This window comes from Acomys minous, assembly GCF_964271855.1.
Source record: "Acomys minous genome assembly, chromosome: 9".
Classification (NCBI taxonomy): domain Eukaryota; kingdom Metazoa; phylum Chordata; class Mammalia; order Rodentia; family Muridae; genus Acomys; species Acomys minous.
Genome location: NC_140490.1, coordinates 37,233,537 through 37,258,577, shown reverse-complemented (window position 1 = coordinate 37,258,577; position 25,041 = coordinate 37,233,537). Strand labels below are relative to the sequence as shown.

General features: G+C 40.0%; 1 protein-coding gene across 5 annotated transcripts in view; it reads right to left on the bottom strand.

Annotated features, from left to right (window-relative positions):
• GKAP1 (G kinase anchoring protein 1) overlaps positions 1–25,041 on the bottom strand; it is a 36,954-nt gene that overhangs the window by 4,527 nt on the left and 7,386 nt on the right. For 3 of the 5 annotated variants that reach the window (XM_084794572.1, XM_084794571.1, XM_084794569.1), the window contains 8 exons: positions 23,642–23,899; positions 23,064–23,207; positions 19,176–19,253; positions 15,167–15,290; positions 11,792–11,814; positions 5,164–5,311; positions 2,663–2,760; positions 411–474 (listed from right to left, as the gene is read on the bottom strand). In XM_084794572.1, coding sequence (XP_084650698.1) covers positions 411–474; positions 2,663–2,760; positions 5,164–5,311; positions 11,792–11,814; positions 15,167–15,290; positions 19,176–19,253; positions 23,064–23,207; positions 23,642–23,857 — 895 coding nt within the window. In that variant the 5' untranslated portion in view covers positions 23,858–23,899. Of the gene's footprint in view, positions 1–410; positions 475–2,662; positions 2,761–5,163; positions 5,335–11,791; positions 11,815–15,166; positions 15,291–19,175; positions 19,254–23,063; positions 23,208–23,641; positions 23,900–24,491; positions 24,562–25,041 lie in introns of all 5 variants that reach the window. The other 2 variants (XM_084794570.1, XM_084794573.1) reach the window with 2 other exon arrangements.

Sequence of the window (25,041 nt, the reverse complement as noted above, 5' to 3'; positions counted from 1 at the left end):
CAAGATTGTATTTTGTTTCCTTTTTTGTTTTTCTAAGACAGGCATCTCACTATGTAGCTTTGGCTGGTGTAGAACTCAGAGATCCACTTGCCTCTGCTTCCACAGTACTGGGTCAAAGGTACGCACCACCACGCCTGTCTTGGTGCAGTACTGAAGTAGAACCTCAACACTCTCATCTGAATAGTGGCAAATGTGCATAAAGACAGCTGCTCTAAAGGCCTTTATTGATGTTATAAGAACTATCCAACTTGTACCACTGGCAATTTTTAAATTTTGTTGTACTGATAAAATATGTCGAGCGTGCGCACATACACACACACACACACACACCCCATCCATATACATAAAATAGTTTAACACCAACAATGTCATCAAAAAACCAAAAACCTAAAAGTATGTGTGTCACTTACTTTCTCCTTCCTGAAGCATTTTCAGCAATTGTCCATTTCTTGCTTTTACTTCTTTATACTTTGCCTAACAGTCAAAGAAAAGAGATTTTAACTTTTTTAAAGTCAATGATAAATTACAGTCTACTTTCAGTTTATTGGGCTGTGCATTTTATGCTTGCTTAAAAACGCAAATCATTTATGAAATAAACAGAATGGAGGAAGGTACAAACAGAACTGCTTAATTAACCCTATAAAAACTTAAGTGTGCAGTAAGATGACTTAGAGGGTAAAGCCTGATGACTTGAGTTTGATCCCTGGAGCCCGCTAAGCCTAGTGAGAATGTACATTCCTTCATTCACTGGATAAGACAACTCTGCTCCCACACAGACCATTTGGGGTTTTGATATCTCCCTCAATAGTCTTCATTAAACATTTCTTCTAGTACTCTAAAATATTTCAAGCCCTAATAAACAATAAATACTTAGTGAAAACAATATATTGAGTGTTATAAAAAGATAAAAGCCTAAAAATATCAGTGTAAAAACCTTTCATCTTTCTTTCTCTCAGCATGTACCATGTATGTGCAGAATTTGCCAGTTTTGTTTTTATTTCTATAGTGTTGGTGTTTCACCTAGGGCCTCATCAAACAAAAAACAAGCAGCTAGCTGGGTGTGGTGGCATACACCTTTAATCTAGCACTTAGGAGGCAGAGGCAGGTGGATTACTGTGAGTTCGAGGCTAGCCTGGTCTACAAAACAAGTCCAGGACAGCCAGGGCTACACAGAGAAACCCTGTCTTGAAAAACCAAAACCAAACCAAACCAAACAACCAAGCAGCTACCACAGAGCGGATGGCAGAGAGCACACAGCAGCCCTAGACCCTCGCAAAGGATGGCTCTCAGTAAGTGATCAGTGCCTAACATTAGTCAGGAGACAGATGATGCTTGAGGAACAGGAGTGTCTTTGTCACAGTCTAAAGGGGAGTAGCAAGAGAATGCTCCCTAAATTTGTGGCTAAAGACATTGTAAGAGCTGGAGAGCTGGCTCACGGTCAAGCGCACTTGCTGTTCTTTGAGGAAGACCCAAGTTTGGTTCTAAGCACCAACATTAGGTGGCTCACAACTTCTAATTCCAGCTCCAGGGGATCTGATAAGGGATCTTCTGGATTCTACAGACCTCTGAACATACATGTGCACACATACAAGCACACACACACACACACAAAATTAAATTAATCTTTAAAAAGAAACAATTGGATACACAGTATTAGCAAGGATATGGAGAAATTAGAATCCCTGTGCATTTTTGGTAGAAACATAATATAACAGTTGCTTTGGAAAAGCTTGGCAGTCACATAAAGAGTAACACAGAACTATTGCATAAACAGCAATTCTATTGCTAGTTATTCAAAATGCTTGAAGAACTCAAAGCAGGATCCCTGACAGCTGCACCAGTGCACAAAGTGTGGTGTGTACACTTAAGAGTGTGGGATGGCCAGACATAGTAGTGCACTTGGGAGGCAGAGGCAGGCGATCGCTGCAAGTTTGAGGCCAGCCTGGTCTATAAAGTGAGTCCAGGACAGCCAAGGTTACACAGAGGAAACTCTGTCTCGAAAAACCAAAAACCAAAAACCAAAAACCAAAAAAAAAAAAAAACACAAAAAACAAAAACAAAAAAATTATGGGACAAGGGATGGAGTTCTGATAAATCTGCAATACGGAGAAACACTATGTAAAAAGAAATAAGCCAGAAAGAAAAGGACAAACACTGTATAATTCTCCAAAGTGAGGGATCAAGACAGGCAATTCACAGATATGAACTGTTGTTAGGGGCAGGGTGGGAACAGTGAGCTGTTTGGTGGCTACAGTTGCTGTATGAGAAAAGCAGTCACATCATACAATAGTGAAAAGGTACTTAACTCTGCTGGTGTTAGTCTTAGGCAGAGGCAGGCAGATCTCTGTGGGTTTGAGGCCAGCCTGGTCTATGCAGTGAGAGCCTGTCTCAAAACAAAAAAAACCCTAACTAAATAAACAATGCTATTGAATCACATGCTTAAAATAGTTAATATATCTAAATACATATAGTACATTATATATTTTAAGATAAATATTTTAAAACAAAATGTATACCATTATTCAGACTTTAAGTGAATAATCAGAAAACCTGAATAGCAGAATGACTATTTCTAGTAACTGAATAATAAACATATATAAAAGACCCCAGAAAATGTAAGTCCATAATTCTTGTCTTATAAAAAAAGTGGATATACACACACCTCCCACTGGGTGATCACAGCTTTGAGCTTCTGAATTTCAGCATCTTTCCTTTCAAGTTCTAACTTTAGTCTTTCAATTCTTCCATCCTTTAGACCCACTTCCTGAAAAAAGAAAAATACTGCTTTTTGACCAAGATTGCTCCATCTATCATTATTTACAATAGTCCTTTGTGAAAAGATTAAGAAGATTTCCAGACCTTATTTCTTAGGCAACTGTGACCTTCATTCAATTATATGATACTAGTTACATAATAGTGACACCAAGTGAGATTTGTTTTTGTGATAGGGTTTCTCTGTGTAGCCCTGGCTGTCATAGAACTCACACTGTAGACCAGGTCGGTCTTGAATTCGGAGATCTGCCTGAGTTCCAGGACAGCCAGGGATACACAGAGAAACCCTGTCTTGAAAAACCAAACACACACAAACAAAAACCAACCAAACAAACAAGAACAAAAATCAAATGTGTAGAATTAGCCATGTCCATCAGCTTCAAGTTTAAAAGTTGTCCACCCCCCCACCGCCTTGGTGATCTCTGGTTGTCATAGACCAGGCTGGCCTTGAACTCAGTGATCCACTTGCCTCTACTTCCTGAGTGCTAGGATTAAAGGCGTGTGCTACCCGTCTGGCACTACAGTGTTTTTTCAAATGGTTATACCAATTTGCATTCTACTTAGGATGCTATGCTATCCTGTATCCTTACAATTAATTGTTATCTAGCCCTATGCAGATAACTCTTCATCTCCCTTCAATTTTTCCTAGACACTTCAATAAAATTATTATTACTAAATAAATATTTATTCTGCTAAAAAATTCCAAAAATTCTTTCCTGTCTATAAACTAAATCACAAGCTAGGCTTTAAGTATTATACAACCCTTTCCAACCTACCTCATCAGACGCACACAGCGTTTTCTTTAATTAAACTGCCTTCTGTCTCACCATGTCTCTAGTTTACTCAAGACATTCTAGTTTCCTCCTCATCTTTACATGTTCAGATTCTCTGTCTGGTTAGCTTCCAAATGAAATGTTAGTTTCTCTCCAGAAGCCCATCTTTTTTTTTTTTTTCCTGGATCAAGCATTCTTCATTTGACAGTTTATGAAATGGTATCAGCTTTTTTTTTATAGTTTATTAATTTATTCATATTATATCTCAATTGTTATCCCATCCCTTGTATCCTCCCATTCCTCCCTCCCTCCCATTTTCCCCTTACTCCTCTCCCCTATGACTGTGACTGAGGGGGCCCTCCTCCCCCTGTATATGCTCATAGGGTATCAAGTCTCTTCTTGGTAGCCTGATATCCTTCCTCTGAGTGCCACCAGGTCTCCCCATTCAGGGGATGTGGTCAAATATGTGGCACCAGAGTACGTGTGAAAGTCAGACCCCACTCTCCACTCAACTGTGCAGGAATGTCCTGTCCATTGGGTAGATCTGGGTAGGGGTTTGAAGTTTACTGCATGTATTGTCCTTGGCTGGTGCCATAGTTTGAGAAGGACCTCTGGGCCCAGATCCGCCCATCATAATGACCTACTTGTAGGTTTCTAGGACCCTCTGGGTCCTTCTATTTCCCCATTCTCCCTTGATTCTCTCACCTAGAGTCCGTATAGGAAGTCTTCCCTCTGTCCCACTTTCCTGGTAAGTGAAGACTTTCATGGGACATGCCCCTTGGGCTAGTGTCCAGATGTAAGTGAGTATATACCATTTGAGTCTTTCTGCTTCTGGGTTAACTCACTCACAGAAGCCCATTTTAATGTCCATTCTTGTTACATTTTTTTGCACTCACAACTCTATCTATACAAAACAATATCTATTAAATGCATACTATGTCCCTTATACTGTTAAGCATTTGAAATTGTAATTTCAAACTCCCATAATAATCATGTAAAAAGAAAATGATTGTTCCAGTGAAGTACAGCAGCTGAGCTGTAACACTAATATTTTTGTTATATTTGTTTGATTTCAATATCTATTCTCTTTCCATTACATTACACTGTCGGTCAGGCTTTATATAGCACTAATGCCACTTAACCATCTAATTATACTTACATAGGCAACTTAGTTTTACCGAGAGAGCAGGGCACCTGAGTATTTACTATTCTGTGCCTGAGAGACAGGGGCTACCCTCTCTCCAGTACCAGTTCTTTTGTTTTTTGTTTTGTTTTGTTTTTTGAGTAGCATTGGTTGTCCAGGACTTGCTTGGTAGACCAGGCTGGCCTTGAACTCATATAGGTCTGCCTGCCTCTGCCTCCTGAGTGCTGGGATTACAGGCATTTGTCACCATGCCTGGCCCCAGTACCAATTCTTAGCTATATATACAATGCAGCATGTGTTCCATATTCATTACTGAATTAGCTGTACCCATAACATACCCATCATTCTTTGCAGAATAATGACTAAAATAGTACCCTAAAACTGTGACTTTATACAATTAGAATTGAAATATGCAGATTACTTTCCTTAAAATGAAAAAGAAAACGTTGTGATTTTAAGAGAATTTAATTTTACATGCCTGGTTGTGCTCTGGAGCAGGACAATTATCTGTTCCATTATATTCTGTAAGTTGTTCTCTCCTTTTTTCTCTAATAAGAATCTTATGAACGTCATCTTCCAGTTTATTGAAGAATCCCCCATCATGTGAAGAAGAATTTGATTCCTGTCGAAGTGAATCACGAGTTACTATAATTCGACACAAATATATACACACTCATTAAACCTCGTGAGAGGGATAAAGAATGAACCGGGGGCTAGGAGACAACCCACCACTCCCCTGTCCACAGAAGAGAAGCAGAAGAGGACTTACTTGCAAGTGCCCTTTTCTTACTTCTTTGTATTTTGGAGATTGATATGGTTAAATCTTTTAGAAGCAGGTTCTTACTACAGAGCCCAGACTGGTGTGGAACTTGTGATCCTCCTGCCTCAGCTTCTCACATGCTGAAACTATAGCTCTGTACCAAAATGCCCAGGCACTACTTGTCTTTTAAATGTTTGTTATACGTACACCATACAGTCTACTTTGTTAGTACGGACAAAGCCAGGTTTGACACACCCTCAGGGTTGTACAACTGCCACCACAAACAGCTTATGTTCTTCTCACCCTGCACTCACTCTCTTCTCTAATACTTTCCTCAGCCCTAGGCAACACTAATTTTATGTGTCTATAAACTTATCTATATGAACACTTCATATAAACAGAGTAATTGTTTTGTTTCAAAATTGTTTGATCTATCAATGTTTACAAAACTCGTCCATGTAATGGCATGGATCAGTACTTCATTCTTACTGCCAAGCACCATCCCATTTTACATCGTGTTTTTCTTGTCACTGGCAGATGGACATCTCTTTTTCTGTTATGAATACTGCTGCAATAAACATCTATCTACAAGATGTTAATGGACATGTTTCCAATTCTGCTGAGTGTATACCTAGGAGTAAGGTTACTGGGTGGTGTGCAAAGCCTATGTTTAACCTTCTGAGATCTTCCAGCTAATGCCCCAAGCAGCTCACTACTTTATAATCCTATTGGCAACATGAGACAGTTCTAGCTTCTGTATGCTTACCTATATGTAATTGTGTTTTTTACTGCAGATACCTTCATGGATGTGAACAGCTAGGTTTGAGTTTCATTTCCCCTATGGCTAATGGAGCAGGCCTGCTTTCATGTGTTTACTGGACACTATATATAATCTTTTTGGAGAAAGGTTTACTTAAAACCCTTGCTCATTTTTAACTGAGTTACTGGCCTGCTTACTTCCGAGTTGTAAGGATTTGTCTTCTGGCTAGAGAGAGGGTCCCATGGTTAAGAGTATGTACTGCTCTTGTAGAGGGCTTGAGTTCAGTTCCTAGCACCTACTTTGGGTAACTCACAACAGCCTGTAACTCCAGCTCCAGGGGATCTGACCACACCTCCTGGCCTCTGCACTCATGTGCACATATCTGTCCTCTAGACAAACATGATATTTATAATAAATATAGATCTGAAAGGAAATACTTTATGTATTCTAAAAAGCTGAGCATAGTAACAAATGCCTATAATCCCAGAAAAATCTGTCTTGCCAAAGACATCAGATTTCCTGAGCATCTCTGTTCCCTCCCACTTTCAAGTCTGTGAATAAAATGGTTTGATATCACCTGCCCCTCCCCCCAGTATAGTAATAAAGGTGAAGAGACTGGACATTGACCTTTGGTACCCACACACACATGAACATATACATATACAAAGAAGTGTCTATTTTAAATAAGCATCTCACCAAATATTATTTGTAAATATTTTCCCTCATTATAAGGTTGCCTTAGCTAATTTTTCATGATGTCTTCTATAACACAAAAGTTTTAATTTTTTTTTTTTTAACTAGGGATTGAACTCAGGACTGTATATATGCTAAATGAGCATTTCACTTCCTGTTTTCTTCAAAGAGTTTCGGAGTTCAGCTCTTCTATTTAGCAAGCCTTTCAACTTCAATCTGCCTTTGTGGTGTTGGGGCTCAAATCTAGGCATGGCCTCTCTGGTAGGGTGGGTGGACACTTGATTACGGAGCTACAACTTGGGGTTGACATTCCAACTCCCCTGTCCAAACAATCCCCCAACCCCTCAAGTAGCTGGACCGCAGGTGCATGCTCCCCTGCTTGGTTTTAGGTTTTATATATACTTCTATGACTCACTTTGAGTTAGTTTTTGTGTATAGTGTGCAGAAGGCATCCGAATGTATTCCTCTGCAGAGAGACAGCTAACATTTACTCATGGAGAAGACTGTTTCCCTATACTGAACTGTCTTGGTACTCATACTCAAAAATCAAGCAAAAACAAGTATCAAGGTTTATTTCTGGACTCTCAATTCAATCAACTTTTATTTCCACTCTTCAGGGCTCTCAATTATCAGTATCAAACTAACTTGATTACTACAGCTTTATTTTGCATTATTTTGTGCTGCACTTAAGTCATTTTGGCATAAACCATGCATACAAATAAAAAACCAATATACTACAGCGATGTGATTTTAATGTCAACTATCAAATCACTGAAGCTTGGAGATTTTATACTCTCTGATGAAGCAGGGCTTTCCCTCTTTTGTTATCAAGCATGGAGACTAGAGGAAACACTGCCCTGAGTTTATCAAGCTCAGCTGTATTTGTAGACAGTCACACACAGCTCAATAGCTGCTCACTGCTTTACCTTCACATCGTCTAGGAAAGTGAAATACATGAATGAACACTTACTTGGTTATCAATACAAATGAGACTGTCAAATGTCTGTAGAGAACTTCATGTTCTACAGGGCGCTGAGATGCTGCATTAGCTAAGTCTCATAGACACCAGGGGAGGCGGACAGAGCTGGTATCCCACTAAGCAATCAAATTGTGGTGGCCAGGAGCCGCCGCCAAGTGGCACAAACATAATTCCAAGTACTGCTTCGTGAAACCACAATCTGGTAAGATCTCATTTTAAGTATAAAATATTTTAAGTATACAATAGTGCTGAGCGTCCATGAAAGGAACAGCATGCTGATGACAATAACCAGCACCCACATTTCCACTATTCAGTGACGCTGTTTGACGGAATGTTTGAGACAGATCTCACTAATTCACTATGCAGCTCTGGCTGGCCCTGAATTCACAGAGACCCACACCTCTATGCTGGGATCAAGGGCATGCACACCGTGCCTACCTTCATCTGATTGCTGTTCCTCTTACCAGTAGTCCTATCCCCAAAACAATCTTAGCCCCTCAATATTTCTGAATGAAACACACATACACACACATTTGGCAAGAGTTGAGAAGAGTGTTCAAAGATGATACCAGAATTTTGGCAAGCACATGAAAACATACTATGAGCCATCAGGAAAATGTAGCCGACACTCAATGAGACAGGGTACACCCCAGCAGGAGACAATGTTAGGTGCTGGCAAGGGTGTACAGAAGCTAGAATTTCTCACACACCACAGGTGAGACCAGTAAATGCCATATCCATGTTCTAGAACAGTTTGTCAGGCTCTGAAACAGTTAAACATTTCAATCAGGCCTCCTGTTGTAAGCCTATAATCCTAGCTAGTTGGGGTTGAGGCAGGAGGACCATCAGTTCAAGGCTCGCCTAGACACACAGAGTTCAAAGCTAGCCTAGGTAACTTAGTGAGATCATGTTTGAAAGAGTTAAAAGGTCTTTGGATGGAACTCAGTAGTTAAAATGCTTGCCTAGCTGCTCAGGGCCCTGGGTTCAATCCGCAGAACATTACAAACAGGTAAACATTTTCAATCCCTACCTCTGGAAAGAAAAAAAAAATTACTATACAATCTATTAGTCCTAGATAGCCACCCAGGGAATAAAAACATGGAACCACACAAACATCAAAAGTTTGTAGTAACTGAATACAAAACAACTCGACAATAGAATAAATTCAGCAATGAAGCTGAATGAACTATTATTTGTTTGTTTGAGACAGGATCTCACTTTGTAGTACAGGCTGGCCTGGAGCTATGGAGACCAGGATGGCCTTGCCCTCTCAATGTTGGTAGACAGTGGGCAGCTATGTCTAGCTGGATGAACTACTGACACATGCTACAATGTAGATCAACCTGACAACACTATCCCAGGTGAAAACAATCCCAGGTGAAAAAAAAAAGGACCACACTGAGTCTGATCATAAGCTACCAGAAAATGCAAATATGCAGAAATCAAAAACAGAACGGTCATTGCCAGGGACTCAAGAGGGGAGTAAAAGGGAACTCTGGAGATTATAGACAATTCTAAATCTAGATTGTGATTCGGTCATAACTCCTTAAATATACTACAAATGGGGCTGAGAGGTTAGCTTTGATTTGATTTGATTCCCAGTCTGTTTTTCTTCATGACTTAGTTATATACATCCTATGGTAAATTTGATGCAGACTATGTAACAATAAAGTTGTTATTTTATTTATTTATTTATTTATATTTAAAGAGCCACCCTCCTAAAATTGTTGTTTTAAATTGTATTTTGTTTGCTAAAGGGGATGGAGGTCAGAGAAGAACTTGTTCTCTGCAAGAGTTAGTACTCTTCTTCTGTCATGTGAATCCCAGGGATTGAACCTGAGTCAGCAGACTTGGCAGCAAGTGCTTTCCCACTGAGTCACATTATCAGTCAGTAAAGCTGCTTGCAAAAGAGCCACCCAACCTCATTTCTCTTCAACACTAGAGCATGCCCTACCTGTACCTGTGCCCTTTGAACTCTCCCACACTCATCTTCTTGCTTCCGCAAAGTAGCCATGACCATGAATTTACTGAACTAAAATCATTACTTCATTGTTTGTTTTATTTAACCCATATACTTCCTTGGCTTAGGTATTTTGCAATAGGGACCCCATGGCATAATATGACTAAGACCTGCACATTACAGCTGGTGATCTCTCAAGTCTCTCTAATCTAGAACACACCCCTTTCCACAACCTACTTTTTTTGTTCTCACATGTTCTTGTTGGAAGGACCAAGTGAGTTGTCAGAAAAAACCTCCGTTCCCTCGCTTTGCTAGAAACCAGCCCTGGGCCTATTCACAGCAGGCAATGCTAGATCACCAGTAACATCTCCAGCTGCCCAACTGCTTCCTTGAAGCCTCGTCTCCATTACACATCTAAGCCTGGAACCTCGTGTGGCAGAGATGCCCCTCCTAAGGTGTGACTTACATTTACGCTAAGCACTGGTTTTCGGCACATTTTAAAGTTTTGTTTATCCCTAAGTTGTATCATCATTACTTCATAAACCCTTTCTAAAGGTAAGCACTTGGATTTGTTCCAGTCTTTTCTTGGGTAAGATGTAAAGGGTAGGCCTGGTAATCACACAGATATCAGTATCTATGGTCACATATGTAAGTTTCTCTAGAGCAGGCTGTGACGGCCTGCAAATCTGATCTTGTATTTGTGTATGTCTTGTGCACACGTATGCAGAGACCAGAACCAGACATGAGACATCCTTTTCCCTCAATCACTTCCCACCTTTTTCTTAAGGCAGGGTCTTACTCCTAACCTGGAGCTTATATCATCTCAACTGGGCTGCAAGCCAAGAGGCTCTAGCAATCCTTCTGTTTCTGCCATCTCAGAGCTGGGACTGCAGCTATATGCAGGATGTTCAGCTTTTTACACTTCAACTCTCACCTTTACGGCTGCACTGTAGCACTCTGCACCAACAAGCCATCTCCCTAGCCTAACATTTCCTTAGTGTTCCCCCCCCCCCCCCCCCCGATTACTAAGGGTTCCATGTAGCCTCTTATGGGACAGACATCCCGCTTTACAATGTAAAGACTCTCAGTACACCACAGCACACACTCTTCGCAGCAGCCCATCTCCACACGCTTCTTTCCCTTCCGCACTACTCAGGTCTTTGTAGCAGATGATGTTAGTCAGTCGCTGTCACTGTCTGGGTCTCAAGAATCAGGTTCAGGCTTGGCAGCATGCACCTTTATGTGCTGAGACATCTTGTCAGCCTTTTGGGGAGTTGATTTTTTATATTCCGGATTTTTGGTTGTTTTGATTCTTCATCACAGGGTCTTTCTATGTAGCTTACGCATCACAATCTACTGCCTTTGCCTCCCAAGTCTGAGATTTGTAAATATGTATCACCACATCTAGAAGGACAAGCATTTAAAATTTTTTCCGTGTGCCACATGTAGGGTGGCCTGTGCACTGTGACTCATGCAGAGGCCAGAAGACAGTTCTCGTCTTCCACCATGTGGGTCCACAAATGTGGGCAGCACCTAAGGAACAACATCACCTGCACTTGTTCCCTGGGCTCCACACACATACACACATGCATGGACACCTATGCAGTACACTTGTGAACACACACCTGTGCACACAATGCCTTCCTCCATACAAAAAATGAACATATACACATATAAAAATTAAAACACAGATTTGAAGATTAAATCACTTCTTTGAATTTTAAGCTTGAAAATACATAGATTAGAATAGTAATACCAAATGAAACTAGTTTACGCAAATAATCACTTTTATTCTAATGTATTTCTATCCTTACAACACCAGAAACATAATGAGGTTAGTCAAGGAAAACCTTTAAGTGGCCATGTCTCTAGAAAAAGACTTACTGATAATCATTAAAGTACTATTCTTCGGTGTTTTCTAGACTACAGGACAATCATAGTAAAACTTACCTCAGTCTTTTTACTATTATGATCTGTAAATGAAAAAAAGAAAAGTAAAGTTTTACAGGAAAGAATTAATAAATACCAATATTTTAACATGTAAAACACAAAGTAGCCGAAAGACTATTAAGACTATAAGGGTTAGAAGCCGGTTTTTTCTTTCTTTCTTTCTTTCTTTCTTTCTTTCTTTCTTTCTCTCTCTCTCTCTCTCTTTTTTTTTTTTTGAGACAGGGTTTCTCTGTGTAGCCTTGGCTGTCCTGGACTCGCTTTGTAGACCAGGCTGGCCTTGAACTCAGTGATCTACCTACCTCTGCCTCCTGAGTGTGCCACCATGCCCAGTTCTAGAAACAGTTTTCTAAGATTCACACCTGATTGCTTGTAGGCTTAGGGTACTGAAGTACAGCACAGAGCTGCTGGTTTAGTTCAGTTCAGGGACTACATCTTATGGATATTATTAAGTTTTCAGCATACGAGTTTTATATATGACTCAGTTAACATAGCTTTATGTGTTTTTCAGAGGATAGAAAATTGAAGAGACTATTAACTGAAAATGTCCAGATTACTGTCTTTGTTGAGAAAAATGAAAAATATGATAGCAACCTATGTCCTTAAAAGCTACTGACTATATTATTTTTAAGATACACAAAGTGATTTGGCTGTACTGTAATAAAATCTTTAACATATGGGATTATAGGCATGCACTATCACACCTTGAACTATCTATTATATTTAATTTCTCAAAAAGTAAAAATGTCAAGTTTTACTTTTAGTTAGTTTTAGAAAAGGGACAAATTCAGAAACACAACTTGGTAATTTCTTACTAAGTTTTACAGAGTCCTACTGAACTGACTTAGTTTTAAGCCCTCAAATAGCTTTTTCTAAACAACTTTCTGTTTAAAATTTTTGTCACCGTAAAATTCATGTTGAAATGCAACTATCACTGGAAAAACATTAAGCAATGGAACCTTGATTCTAGCCTCTGCCCTTGGCTGGTGTCAAAGTTTGAGCAGGACCCCTGGGCCCAGATCCGCCATCATAATGTTCTTGTAGGTTTCTAGGACCCTCTGGATTCTTCTATTTCCCCATTCTCCCATACTTCTTTCACCTAGAGTCCCAACAGGATGTCCTCCCCTCTGACCCACTTTCCTGATAAGTGAAGACTTTCATGGGACATGCCCCTTGGACTAGTGTCCAGATATAAGTGAGTATAAACCATTTGACTCTTTCTCCTTCTGGGTTAACTCACTCATGATCATTTCTAGTTCAATCCATTTGTCCACAAATTTCGGAAATTGCTTGTTTTTAATAGCTGAGTGGTATTCCATAGTGTAAACGTACCACAATTTCTTTATCCATTCTTCTACTGAGGGACACTTAGGCTGTTTCCATGTTCTGGATATTATGAATAAGGCCACTATGAACATGGTTGAGCATGTGTCCCTGTTGTGTGCTAGCCAATGGTCAGGACATTCTCCACAGTTGAGCGGAGAGTGGAGACTGACTTTCACACAAACCCTGGTGCCCCATATTTGACCATGTCCCCTGGATGGGGAGGCCTGGTGGTACTCAGAGGAAGGATAGCAGGCTACTAGGAAGAGACTTGATGAGCATATACAGGGGGAGGAGATTCCCCCTCAGTCACAGTCATTGGGTAGTGGAGTAGGGGCAAAGCAGGAGGGAGGGAGGAATGGGAGGATACAAAGGATGTAACTAGTGAGATGTAAAATGAATGAATTAATAAAAAAATTTTTTTAAAGTGCCAGGAGAGAAGCAAAAGAGCTATAGAAAATAGAAATGAGGTCAAGTATATATTTTTTTCCCAAAGAAAGCCTGTTGGGGCACCCAACCATACAGTACACACTGAGATGGCTCCTGTCAGGACAGCACCAGGAAGGACGCCTGGTACAGTAGGAGCCTCAAGAGGAACATATGTATTGCAAGAACCCAAAAGGAGGCTAAAGCCAACTGTCAAGGAAGAAATGATTACCACAGCAGACCTCAAACTAGCTCTAGGATGGGTACAGGGATCTGAAACTGAGACATGGCCATAGTGCACAATTTCTCTTCCCTTGCTAGTGCCCAGAGGAGCAGGTCGTCTGACCAATAGTCAGGACTATGGGACTGGGATTCAGTCTCCTTAATCCACCAGCTGAGGGGTGCAGCTCTGCAGCAGATGCATCTACAGAGAGGTCAGGAGGTCTGACCACTCCCCTTTTAAGGCTCACATAGACTAACATAAAGCAATGGGGATGGTCACATACACTCCAGCAGTGGCACAAACACAAGGAAGACACTCAAAACCCACTACAGACGAGTCCTCTTGGAAACCACTACAAACTGATAGCTCCTCAATACCAGAGAACAAGGATGACCAGGTTTCTGATTTGCCAAAAATATCTCAGAGCCCCACTTTAAAAATCAGCAACCAAGCTGGGCAGAGATGGTGCACACCTTTAATTCCAGCACTTGGGAGGCAGAGGTAGGTGGATCACTGTGAATTCGAGGCCAGCCTGGTCTTCAAAGTGAGTCCAAGATAGCCAAGGCTACACAAAGTCTGTCTAAAAAAAAAAAACAAAACAGCAACTAACAAAAACCCAAACAAATGAATAGGAGCTTGAAGACCTATACAAGAAAATTACTAGATCAATTCAACAACTGACAAGAAAGTTACAAAGTGGATCAAACAGTCAGTAACCTAGAGGGCAGAAGGAGACCCCTACAAGCCCTACCCTTGAAGCCCCACATGTCTTGAGCTGCTGCCCAAACTGAGGTGGGCTTCTGGTTACACAGCTGGCCTACAGGTGACCCCTCATCCATGCCTCTGTAAGAAAATCCAGTAAACTCATTGGCTCAGCAAGCTAGATTTGGAGGCAACTGGTTTTGGTCTGCTCTTGGTGCACTCTCCTGAGTGAATAGACATTTGTTCTTATCTCCCCAGGAAGTCACACAGCACTTTTTTCTCTCTTGCCCTTTTGCCATGTACCATTTGTGCAGCAGGCACCACTCTAACAGATTGTGATACCTTTACCCTGAACTCCCCGGCCTCCAGGTCAGTGTGCTTTTGTTTGTTGGAAGTACCTGCTGTTAGTTATGTGATCACAGCAGTACAAAGTGAACTAAAAGACAGGCTACACAAACAAAACCAAAACTAGAAAAGTACTCACAACTATAAAAAAAAACTATTAAGTCAGGTGGCAGACACCTGGGCCAGCATAAGCTTCTGGATCTAATCACAGCACCACATAAACGACATGAAACATACCTGTGGCATCAAGGCAGAGGCAGGAAGACCATTGGCTACACAGAGGTTGAAGTCAGGCTGGGTTACAAGGAAAAGACAAGACCAAGAGCTCCCAGGCTCTGGGCAGCACTGTGCCAACTTACCTTCACACTGGAAGTCTTTCAGTGACACTGTGAGAGGCTTGTCTTTCCCCTGATGGGTCTTTCTCTTGTCTTTTTTATTTATAGCTTTAGACTGAGTTGAAGCAGTTTCGGAATTTTCATAATCCTAAAAAGAATTACCAACAGTAATTAGGTTTGGTTTATAAAGCATAACATCACTTTCTCATATGTTTCTTTAAGAGTAAAGGCAAATAAAAAGTGGAAAGCTTAGGCCAGCCAAATTGCTGAAAATTCCTATTTATTGTTTCTCCTCTCAATTAAAAACATTAAAGTAAAAACATAGATTGGTTTATAAACTTCCCCCGCTGCCAACTTATTCTTTCCCTCGAGACCAAATTTAAAAGATTTATCTACAATTTCCAATCTCAAACCCTCTGAAATGGGAATTCGGTTGTTCTCTGACACTAAAATTAAGATCAGTTTTCTCTTAATTATCAAATCTAAAAGATAGTATTTTTTTTTAATTGAACTCTTGTTTTTTTTTTTTAATTTAAGTTTTTATTAGCTGGGTGTGGTGGCCCACACCTGTAATCCTAGCTCTCAGCGAGGCAGAGACAGGTGGATTGCTGTGAATCCAAGGCCAGCCTGTTCTACAATTTTATGTGTATGGGTGTTTTGTCTGAATTATGTCTGGTGCCCAAGAAGCTCAGCCGATAACACTGGATCTTTTGAAACTGGAGTTACAGGTGGTTGAGACGCCTTGTAAATGCTGGGACTGGAACACTGGTCCCCTGGAAGAGCAGCTAGTTCTCCTAACTACTGAGCCAGCCCCTAACTTCATACATTTAAAAAAATGTTTTTCTTCAGACTCTTAAGTCTCCATTGCTGACTTTTCCCCCCAACTCTCTTCATAAAAACACAGCTGTTATTCAGTATACCCATTCTTTTGTTTGTTTGTTTTCAAGACAGGGTTTCTCTGTATAGCCATGATTGTCCTGAACTGAACTCACTTTGTAGACCAGGCTGGCCTCAAACTTACAGAGATCTGCCTGGCCCCGCCTCCCAAGTGCTAGGACTAAAGGTGTGCACTACCGCACCTATTCTCATTTATTCTTAACTTATTCTTAACTTATTTATTTTAACCTATTCTTAACTTATTCTTCTTATATGCTCTTCAATATCAAAGTTTCCACTTATACACTAATGGTTTCTCTATATACAGACATCATCTGCGATGCTCAACACACTCTGCCACACTGTGTTTATTTGTCAACAATGATCCCACCTTCCCACTTGATCTTTACCAAGTACTTCATTATGCTACTCTCCACACAGCTATCTATATCTATAATTATATATGTCTATAACTATATATAACTATATCTATAAGCCTCATCTTATCTCCTACACATCTTATATGCAAATGAGCCATTCTGTTAGATACTAGGTCTCTTCTCTTGTTTAGACACTGACACAGTCTCTAATCACCTCCTACATTTACCACATGAGTTTCTAAATAACCTGAAACCAATATAAAAGTTAAAAATATCCAGTATCTTTTTAGAGAAGGCAAGTCTACCATATGTATTTGACACTGTCTTTCTATCCATATTGAAGCTTTCCCTGGTCAATTATAGTTTTTCATTTATAGTATATTCTTTCACACATTATCTAGTGTGTATCTTTTTAAAAAAGATTTATTTATTTACTATGTATATAGTATTTTACCTGCATGTACACCTACAGGCTAGAAGAGGGCACCAGATCTTATTACAGATGGTTGTGAGCCACCATGTGGTTTCTAGGAATTGAACTCAGAACCTTTGGAAGAGCAGCCAGTGCTCTTAACCTCTGAGCCGTCTCTCCAGCCCTCTACTATATATCTCTGCACACCTTCCCTGAGAGTGCCTACTTCCTTCCTTGCCAATAGGTAATAAATCTAGTAAGACTTAAGAGTTTTTAAAAACCCCATCCCCATCACATGCACTGAGAAGCTGTGCTTGAGTCACCACTGTGCTAAGCACAGGTAGTGCCAGCACTCAGGTCTAAGCCAATGGATAATTCAGACTTTCATAATTTGTCATACAAATTCACTGGCTGGAATAATCATGAGAGAGAAGCAGAGAAATGGATTAGTTTGCATGATATTTGCTGTGCAAGCATAAGGACCAGAGTTCAGTCCCTAGTCTCATGTAAAAGTGAACACAGCTGGTGCAGTGGTGAGTGCCTGCGATCATAAAGCTGGGGAGGACTCCTTGGCCTGGGGGCCAGCCCACCTAGCTTAGTCTCTGAACTCCAGCTTTAGTAGAGACCCTGTCTCCAAAAGAAGATGGAGAGACTAAAGACACCTGATGCTGATTTCTGCCCCCGCCCGGCATATGGGTACCCATATACACACATGTGAACGCAAGCGCGTGCAAACACATACACGCACACACACAAACACACACACATTATTATGGTTATTTGATTGAAATATTGACTTGTAAACTCTGTGAGCACATTAATACAATTACATAAAACTGGCCTTTACATAGAAAAGCAGCACTTCCGTTGGCTTAGAGTTATTATTGTCTGACAAAAACAATGCTTTGGAGTTCTAGGCACATGAACTTAGCAAGAAAACTGGCTAGGAACATGACATCGACACTGTTTGCTCCCCTTCTAACATTCTAGCCTTCTAGCTTCAGAATGACATACAAGCAACAACAGCTTATCATTACTGTATTGTAATGCTCTATAAATTAAAATCATATGCATTAATTAAAAAATAAAGGAGGACCTTGCCAAGAGTAACCCCTAAGTCCATTTAAATGGCTAACTTAGAGTAAAGTATAAAGCATTCATTTTTACAATATCTTGATTTTTATGCATACCTAACCATTTTTCTTATAATTGTTCTTTTTTCCCTCTCTCTTTTAAAAACATTACTTATTTTTATGTGTATGGGCATTTTGGCTAGCAGTGTGTCTGCGCTCTTAGGTGCGTGTAGTGCTCCTGGAGACCAGAAGAGGCCTGGAGTTGCAGGTGGTTGTGAACTGCCATGTGAATGCTAAGAACTGAACCCAGGTCTTCTGGAGGAGGCAGCCAGTGCTCTTACACACTGAACCATGTCTCCAGCCCTGATTTTGGTCATAGCATTTTCAGTTACTTAGCATACAAGGAATAAGGACAGCACGCATGATACATAGGCCACCTGACTGGCAAGTTTTATATTTTTGTAGCAAAATCATCTACTGTGTGGTGTTTTGTTGTTGTTGTTTGTTTTTTGAGACATGGTTTCTCTGTATAGCTCTGGCTGTCCTGGACTTGGTTTGTAGTCAAGGTTGGCTTAGAACTCACATGGATCCACCTGCCTCTGCCTGAATGCTGGGATTACAGGAATGCACCACCATGCCTGGCCTGCTGTGTGTTTAACCCCTCTCTTCTCTTTTCCTGGGACAGAGGCTCTAGCTGGCTGCAGCATGATCAAAAGGCCTGAACCATGAGAAGGGGCATTTTTGATCAATATTAAGTTATAACTTGAATGAATCTAGTTAACAACAATGAAATTCTAATAAATGTTAAGAATTATGATGCTACATAAACTAAATCTCACACAATTTAAATACAGGTACTGGGAACCAACATTACTTTCCACTTAATATCCCCTCTAGTCAGAACTGCACAATGATCTTGCTCTCTGGCCTAAGAATGACACACGCTGAGCTCTTAAGGAGTGAATAGCATGTGCTGTGCTGCTGTGCCTCTCTGGCAGGGAGCCTTCAGATGGATTCCTGTATACTGCAGCACTAATATTTGCTTAAAATTTTAAGTCTACTTCTAGGGAGGGAGCAATGCTAATGACTGAACCAGGGTTTCATATATGCTAAGCACACGCTTGACCACGGACCTTCACTCAAAGCTCCCTAAATGTACTTATATTCTATGCTCATTCGCCTAACATTAAGTAACGTCTGAGCCCTAAAGAAGAAATTTTATGTAAATTCGGGAAGGACTAACCCAAGCTCTGACCACTTAGAAGATGTTTAAGTTGGTAAATACTTAGTACCTGTTTATGTTCTTCATACTCTAACTTACTCAGCAACAATGCCTTCTCAAGGTCGGCTTCAAACATTTCAGATGTCAGCTAAAAGAAAGTTTCACAACAAACACAGATTTACACCGTATTCTCAAAATAACCATGATATGTAATAACATATACAGGAGAAGAAAAAGAATGCAGTTTGAATGAATATTAGTTTTCTAAAGATACTTAACCACACTATCCTAGGAACCTTGTATTGTATAGAAGCATAAACTCCTATTTTTGAAATGTCTAGTTCCTCTTTCATTGTTAATTTCGTTCATATCTGTGTCTACATATGCTATAGATATCTCATATTTTTCTCTCCATAATCCCTTTTTACTTTGAATAAAATACTCTGGTATTATCCCTTGATTCACTAGGACTGCTAAGCATCCCAACCATTCTAACACAATACCATACTAACAGCCAAGATGAATCACCAGGACAGCAGACAGTAAGACAATGAGCAGGTCTTTTCTGTTGTCCTAGGTGTTGTCTTCAGATTTGTCATGGAAGGGATACCCACCTGACAGTCACCCTGGATGTGGTATCTGCTAACTCCTGTTGCTGAGTGTGTCCCAGAACTTTTTAGTTTCATCTTTTCTATGGCCTAAGTTTTCAAGTTTTAATCACTGCTCCATAATTTTTTCCCAAGTTATTAAGAACTGTTTATGTTGCTAATGTTTAAAAATACAGACTGTTATTATCAAACTCTACATATTAAACTTTTCTAATTAAAGTCACCCCTTTAAACGCAAGTCATCTAAGCCTACACTGAGATAAAAACAGCAAAACAAGTCAGCTGTACACAGAAAACCACTAATCTAACAAAAAAACACAGTGAGAACTAAAATGGTAAATGAGAGTACACACAAGAACCTAAGTAAGCCCACAATAAATTGCATCTTCTACACAATATTCTAAAAGGACTGAGGACTGACTCAATTTGAATTAACTGATAGCAGGAAACAGTACTTTACAATTTAATTATAGGAGCCTGGAGAGATGGCTCAGTGGTTATGAACACTAGCTGCTCTTTCAGAGGACCCATTGCCAGCACCCACATTATGGCGCACAACCACCTGTAACTCCAGTTCCAAAGGATCCAACACCCGCTTCCGGCTTCTGCAAGCAGTAAGTACACATTCATACATGCAGGCAAAATTCCCCACTGCCCCCCCCCCAAAAACAACCAAAGCTAAATTATTATGTAGATAATAATAATAAAGTGAAAATAGATTTATGTTAGCTACATTAAAAAAGAAAGTATAAATCAATTTCTACATCTAAACTAAGTACAAAATGTTTGCTCAGAAGGTAAAATACGATGATTTAACAAAACAGTAACAAATCCAGTTTTTTTCTGAATAAAGCTGGTTAAGCTGCCACTGTAATCCTATTTTTAACAATTAATTGTTAATTGTCTTTAAAAATTGTGGTTATTTTCATGTCTCATATATTGGGCTCACATTCCAATGATCAGCCAGCTGGAGATAGTGTGATTGTCCACAGTAACTCACAGAATTTAAGTGTTAAGGTAGGTATTTTAATGAAACAATTAAAAAGGTGAAAGTGTGTATGTGTGTTTTTAAGAGAGAGGGTCTTACTACATATCCTTAGCTGTCCCAGAACTCACTACATGGACCAGGTTGGTCTCAAACTCACAGCTCCACTTGGCCTAGAAATAAAACTTGAAGTGGAAAAAAACACAAATGAACAACCAACCAAACAACCATAGCTCTCCCTGGAATCTGAGTCTAACTGTAACAGCTTAAAGTTGGCCTGCCTTTACTGTGGTGTTGTTGGAAATTGGCCTAAAGCATGGTAAGCAGGCAGAAATAAAGTTGATAAAGTTGATGACATCAAACAACACTCTGACTGATCTCTTAAGTTTATTTTTTTATTAATATAAACTAGTATACAAGTAAACAAAAGAGAGTGAAACTTAAAAGAACCTTAACTGGGATATATTGAGAATTCTCTGAGAATGAATTTTATGTTGATATTTAAAGGACAGAAGTATCTTTGATAGGTGGAAAAGGAGTAGAGTAACGGTGGACTAGCAATGCTTATGCGTCATGCTTACAATAGCTCAGAGCGTGCAGCTATCTCATGGAATACTAAAGACCACACAGTGCATGGCCTCCACCAGTTCTTTTAAGCAAAAGTTCTAACCAAGGTACCAGGCCTTTCTGTGTGACTTGACAACATATCCAGTACAAATTACTCAAGGTACTGAGCTGTAGATGAAATCCTTACATAGAACTTTTCAGAACTAGCTGCTCACTCTGACAGCAAATGCAGAGAAAGAAAGGTGACCAGAGGTTATATTCTGGTGTGACCCTGAGTTGTTTTCCTACATCAGTTTCCAGTAGTACCCTTTAAGCTATTGGGAGGACAGTGGTAAATTCTATTGCCACCTAACAGCACGACACTATCTGGGAACGTCCGGGGCCTAATGCACGGCTCCTGAGAAATAACTGATGCTCATAAAGCTGAGGCTCGGACAATGCAAGATCCTAAAGAAAATATATTGCACATAGGCTAAGTGAAGAGCACAATGAAGCCTGTCTGCCTCCGCTGGTTTGCTTGCTTTTGCAACAGGATCTTGCCTTCTTTCCCAGGCTGGGCTGGAACTCAAGAGCTTCCTGCCTCAGTTTCCCAAGTGATTTTAATTACATTATGTGTGCCACCTACCCAGCTTTGTCTACTTTCTTTAAAACACAAGAATGATAGGAAAGTCTATGAAATGGACCAAATATCTGTTTGAAAATAATGCCTGTTTTCCTATGGATCAAATTATAGTTTAATAAATATGCAAATAAACAATGTTCATTTCCTATCCATGTAGTATACAAACATACACACATTCTCACATATACCCTTCCTTCATGTGTGCTCTCTTAATAAACACTTAAAGAGAATCAGAATAAAATACCACATAAATAGGTCAACAGAACAAACATGCCATCAACTGTAGAGACTATCTTGTGTATTATATGGATTCAATACCTATTAATAAAACACCTATGGCCTAGAGGAAAGGGTAGAAAAGAAGGTGGACATCCAATAAGCAAAAAGGATTCTGGGATAGAGCCTGGTGCAGGGAGATTCATCTGGGAAGATGTGAGGACAGATAGATGTACCTGAGCAGAGGTAACCAACAACATGACAGAATGTAGATTGGTATAAATGGGTTATTTTAAGTTATGAGCTAGTCAGAGAAGAGCCTAGCTATACAGCCTAGGTATTTGTAAATATATTTTAAGTCTCGTGAGTCATTATTCTAGGAGCTTGGGGACAAGAAAAACATGCATCCCTTTACAATCAACAATTTTACACCAAAGTTAAAAGGAAGTTTTATCTCAAAGTCTTTATATTTAATCAAAACTGTTACTAGATATTTTTAACAGATCTATAGCCATATAAATCTGATTTTTTAAAAATTTGAACAAGTACTTTAAAAAAATCACTGCAATTGCTCTCTAGGCCTTCAAAAGTTGAAATAAGTTAGTTGTATTTCTTTATGTTCCTAACACTCTTTCATTTGTAAGCAGTAGATGAATTAACACCACACACACACATACACACACACACACACAAACACACACACCAGGGCTAGGGTTATAGCTCAAGGGTAGAGCACATTCTTAACATGTCCAAGGCCCTGGATCTGAGTCCCAGAACACACAAACAAAACATTCAACTGCTTTGCACTGACCAACCTAACACACACAATACACACAGAAGCCACAGCCTGTCATCAGAGCTACACTCAGGAACCATCCAATACCTGCTGCTCTTTAGACCAGTGATGACATGTACTCAGGTGTGCTTGAGAAACAAGGCAGCTTTAATACTTGGCTGTACCTGTTCGTCTCTCTGTCTCCATTCCTGCCAGTTCTCTTCCCGCGATTCTTTCTGTGCCGGGCTTGGCAATGAAAGCTCATGATGAACATTGCAAATGGCATGGGAGGATTTCTGGGGAATTTTCTTAAAAGCAAGATTTCTGAGCTACAAAATAAGCATGAAATATATTGCATTTAATGCATCAATACTAGTAATTTTAATTTTAACATATTTAAAAATATTTATAGCTAAGTACTCTTTATATTAACTTATACAGTTGAAAAAGTTCGTTATGGATTTTATTGTCTCTACTTTTAAATTTATTTGAAAGTTTACTACTATACTGTCCAGGCTGGCTCAAGTAACCTCGTCAGCTCAGTCTCCTGAGAAGCTGGGGGTAGGCACAGGCTGCCCCTTTTAAGAATGTTTTAACTTAAAGCATGAACACACTGCTGCAGTCTGCAGGGAAATGTCTACGTGCTGGCTACATTTGATCTCAGGTGAGTGTCCATCATGCAGCTCTGCTCCTGTGATGGCCACAATGGCTGCAGCATGTGTTCGCAGTCTTAGGGAGGCAGACAAAGAACTCCAATGGCTACCTCATTTGCTTCACTCTGCTGCTGTTCCTTCTTCTTTCTTCTTTTCTCTCTTTTTTTCTCATTTGTAGTTGATTTGTTTCCCAAAGTTTGAGACTTCCCATTATTCCGGCCTTTGCCTTTTCCAGGCTCAGAATCAGAACCACTGCCACTATCCACTTGTAACAGGGCAAAACGAGAGGCAGTTGTGAGCACAGAGCTGAGGACTGCTGAAGCCATCGTTCAGAACTGTTTTTAAAACGTGTATGTCAACAGTGACTCCTGAGGGCAGGGAGAAGAGGAGGGAGATGAGAGAAACACCGAAGAAAAATTATCCTAGCTTCTAAAACAGCCACACATATAAAATACCTTTCTTCTGACATTGGATTTGGTAGTATTTCGATCTGTACCCACAACCCCATTGGTACTAACATATTTTAAACAAAGTAAACAACATAAAGTTATTTAAGAGAAAATGAGGGTTTTATGTATTTCACAGGTAACAATACAAGACTATAATCAATAAGCAATGCTCATTTTCACATCTGACTTTCAGAGTCCTTGATTCTCCTTGTCGTTAAATGCTTCTGTGGTAAAATGAACTCACAGGAAAGACCCTAAACACCATGGCCGGCTGTGGAAGAGGAACAGCACTTCATTAAACACAAGGACCCTTCCAAGGAAACAAAAGAAGAATAAAAAAGAGCATTCTTATATTCAAATTCCCAAAGTCTGATTATAAAGACTGAGGCTTACAACTAATTAAACAAAACCAAACCAAACCTCCAATTCCCTCAACTATGGAACTCATACCTGGTCCTGTCATCTTATCAAAAGCCTATGGCTGATGAGGTCATGGGCCCTGGGTACTTACTACTGGGGTTGTGCTGGAAGGGCAGTCAAACCACCCTGATCAGCGATGCTCTCAGCCTTGAAGAGAGAATCTATGTTTGTAATAGAATGCAAATAAAATAAGTGACTTGAGTGCTCTGTGCATGCAGGAGCCCACTGAGGCCAGAAGAGGGCACTGCATCCCCTAGAGCTGCTGTTCAGATGCTTGAGAGCCACACTAGGTGGTGAAAACCAGTATCTGGGTCCTCTGCAGGGGCAGAAAGTGCTTTTAAACATCAAACAACTTCTTATCCCCAAGTACCAGGTGTGAAGAACACCGTGTTCTCGTTCCCTTCTTCTAAACTCCTGGAAGCATATGCTACTGACGGAAGCTGGAGCCACAATGAATTCAGGCCTTAATAACCTGAGCTAGGCAGTGGTGCCAGTCTATGCTACTGGGATTCTCAGGCTGTTACTGCAGTGTAATCTAGCTTCATCACGACATATTTTAAAGACATCTCCTCTCCATTCTAGAACTGATATTAAAACTACAACTTGTACTTGAATTGCTCTGTTTGAGTTAAATGTTTATA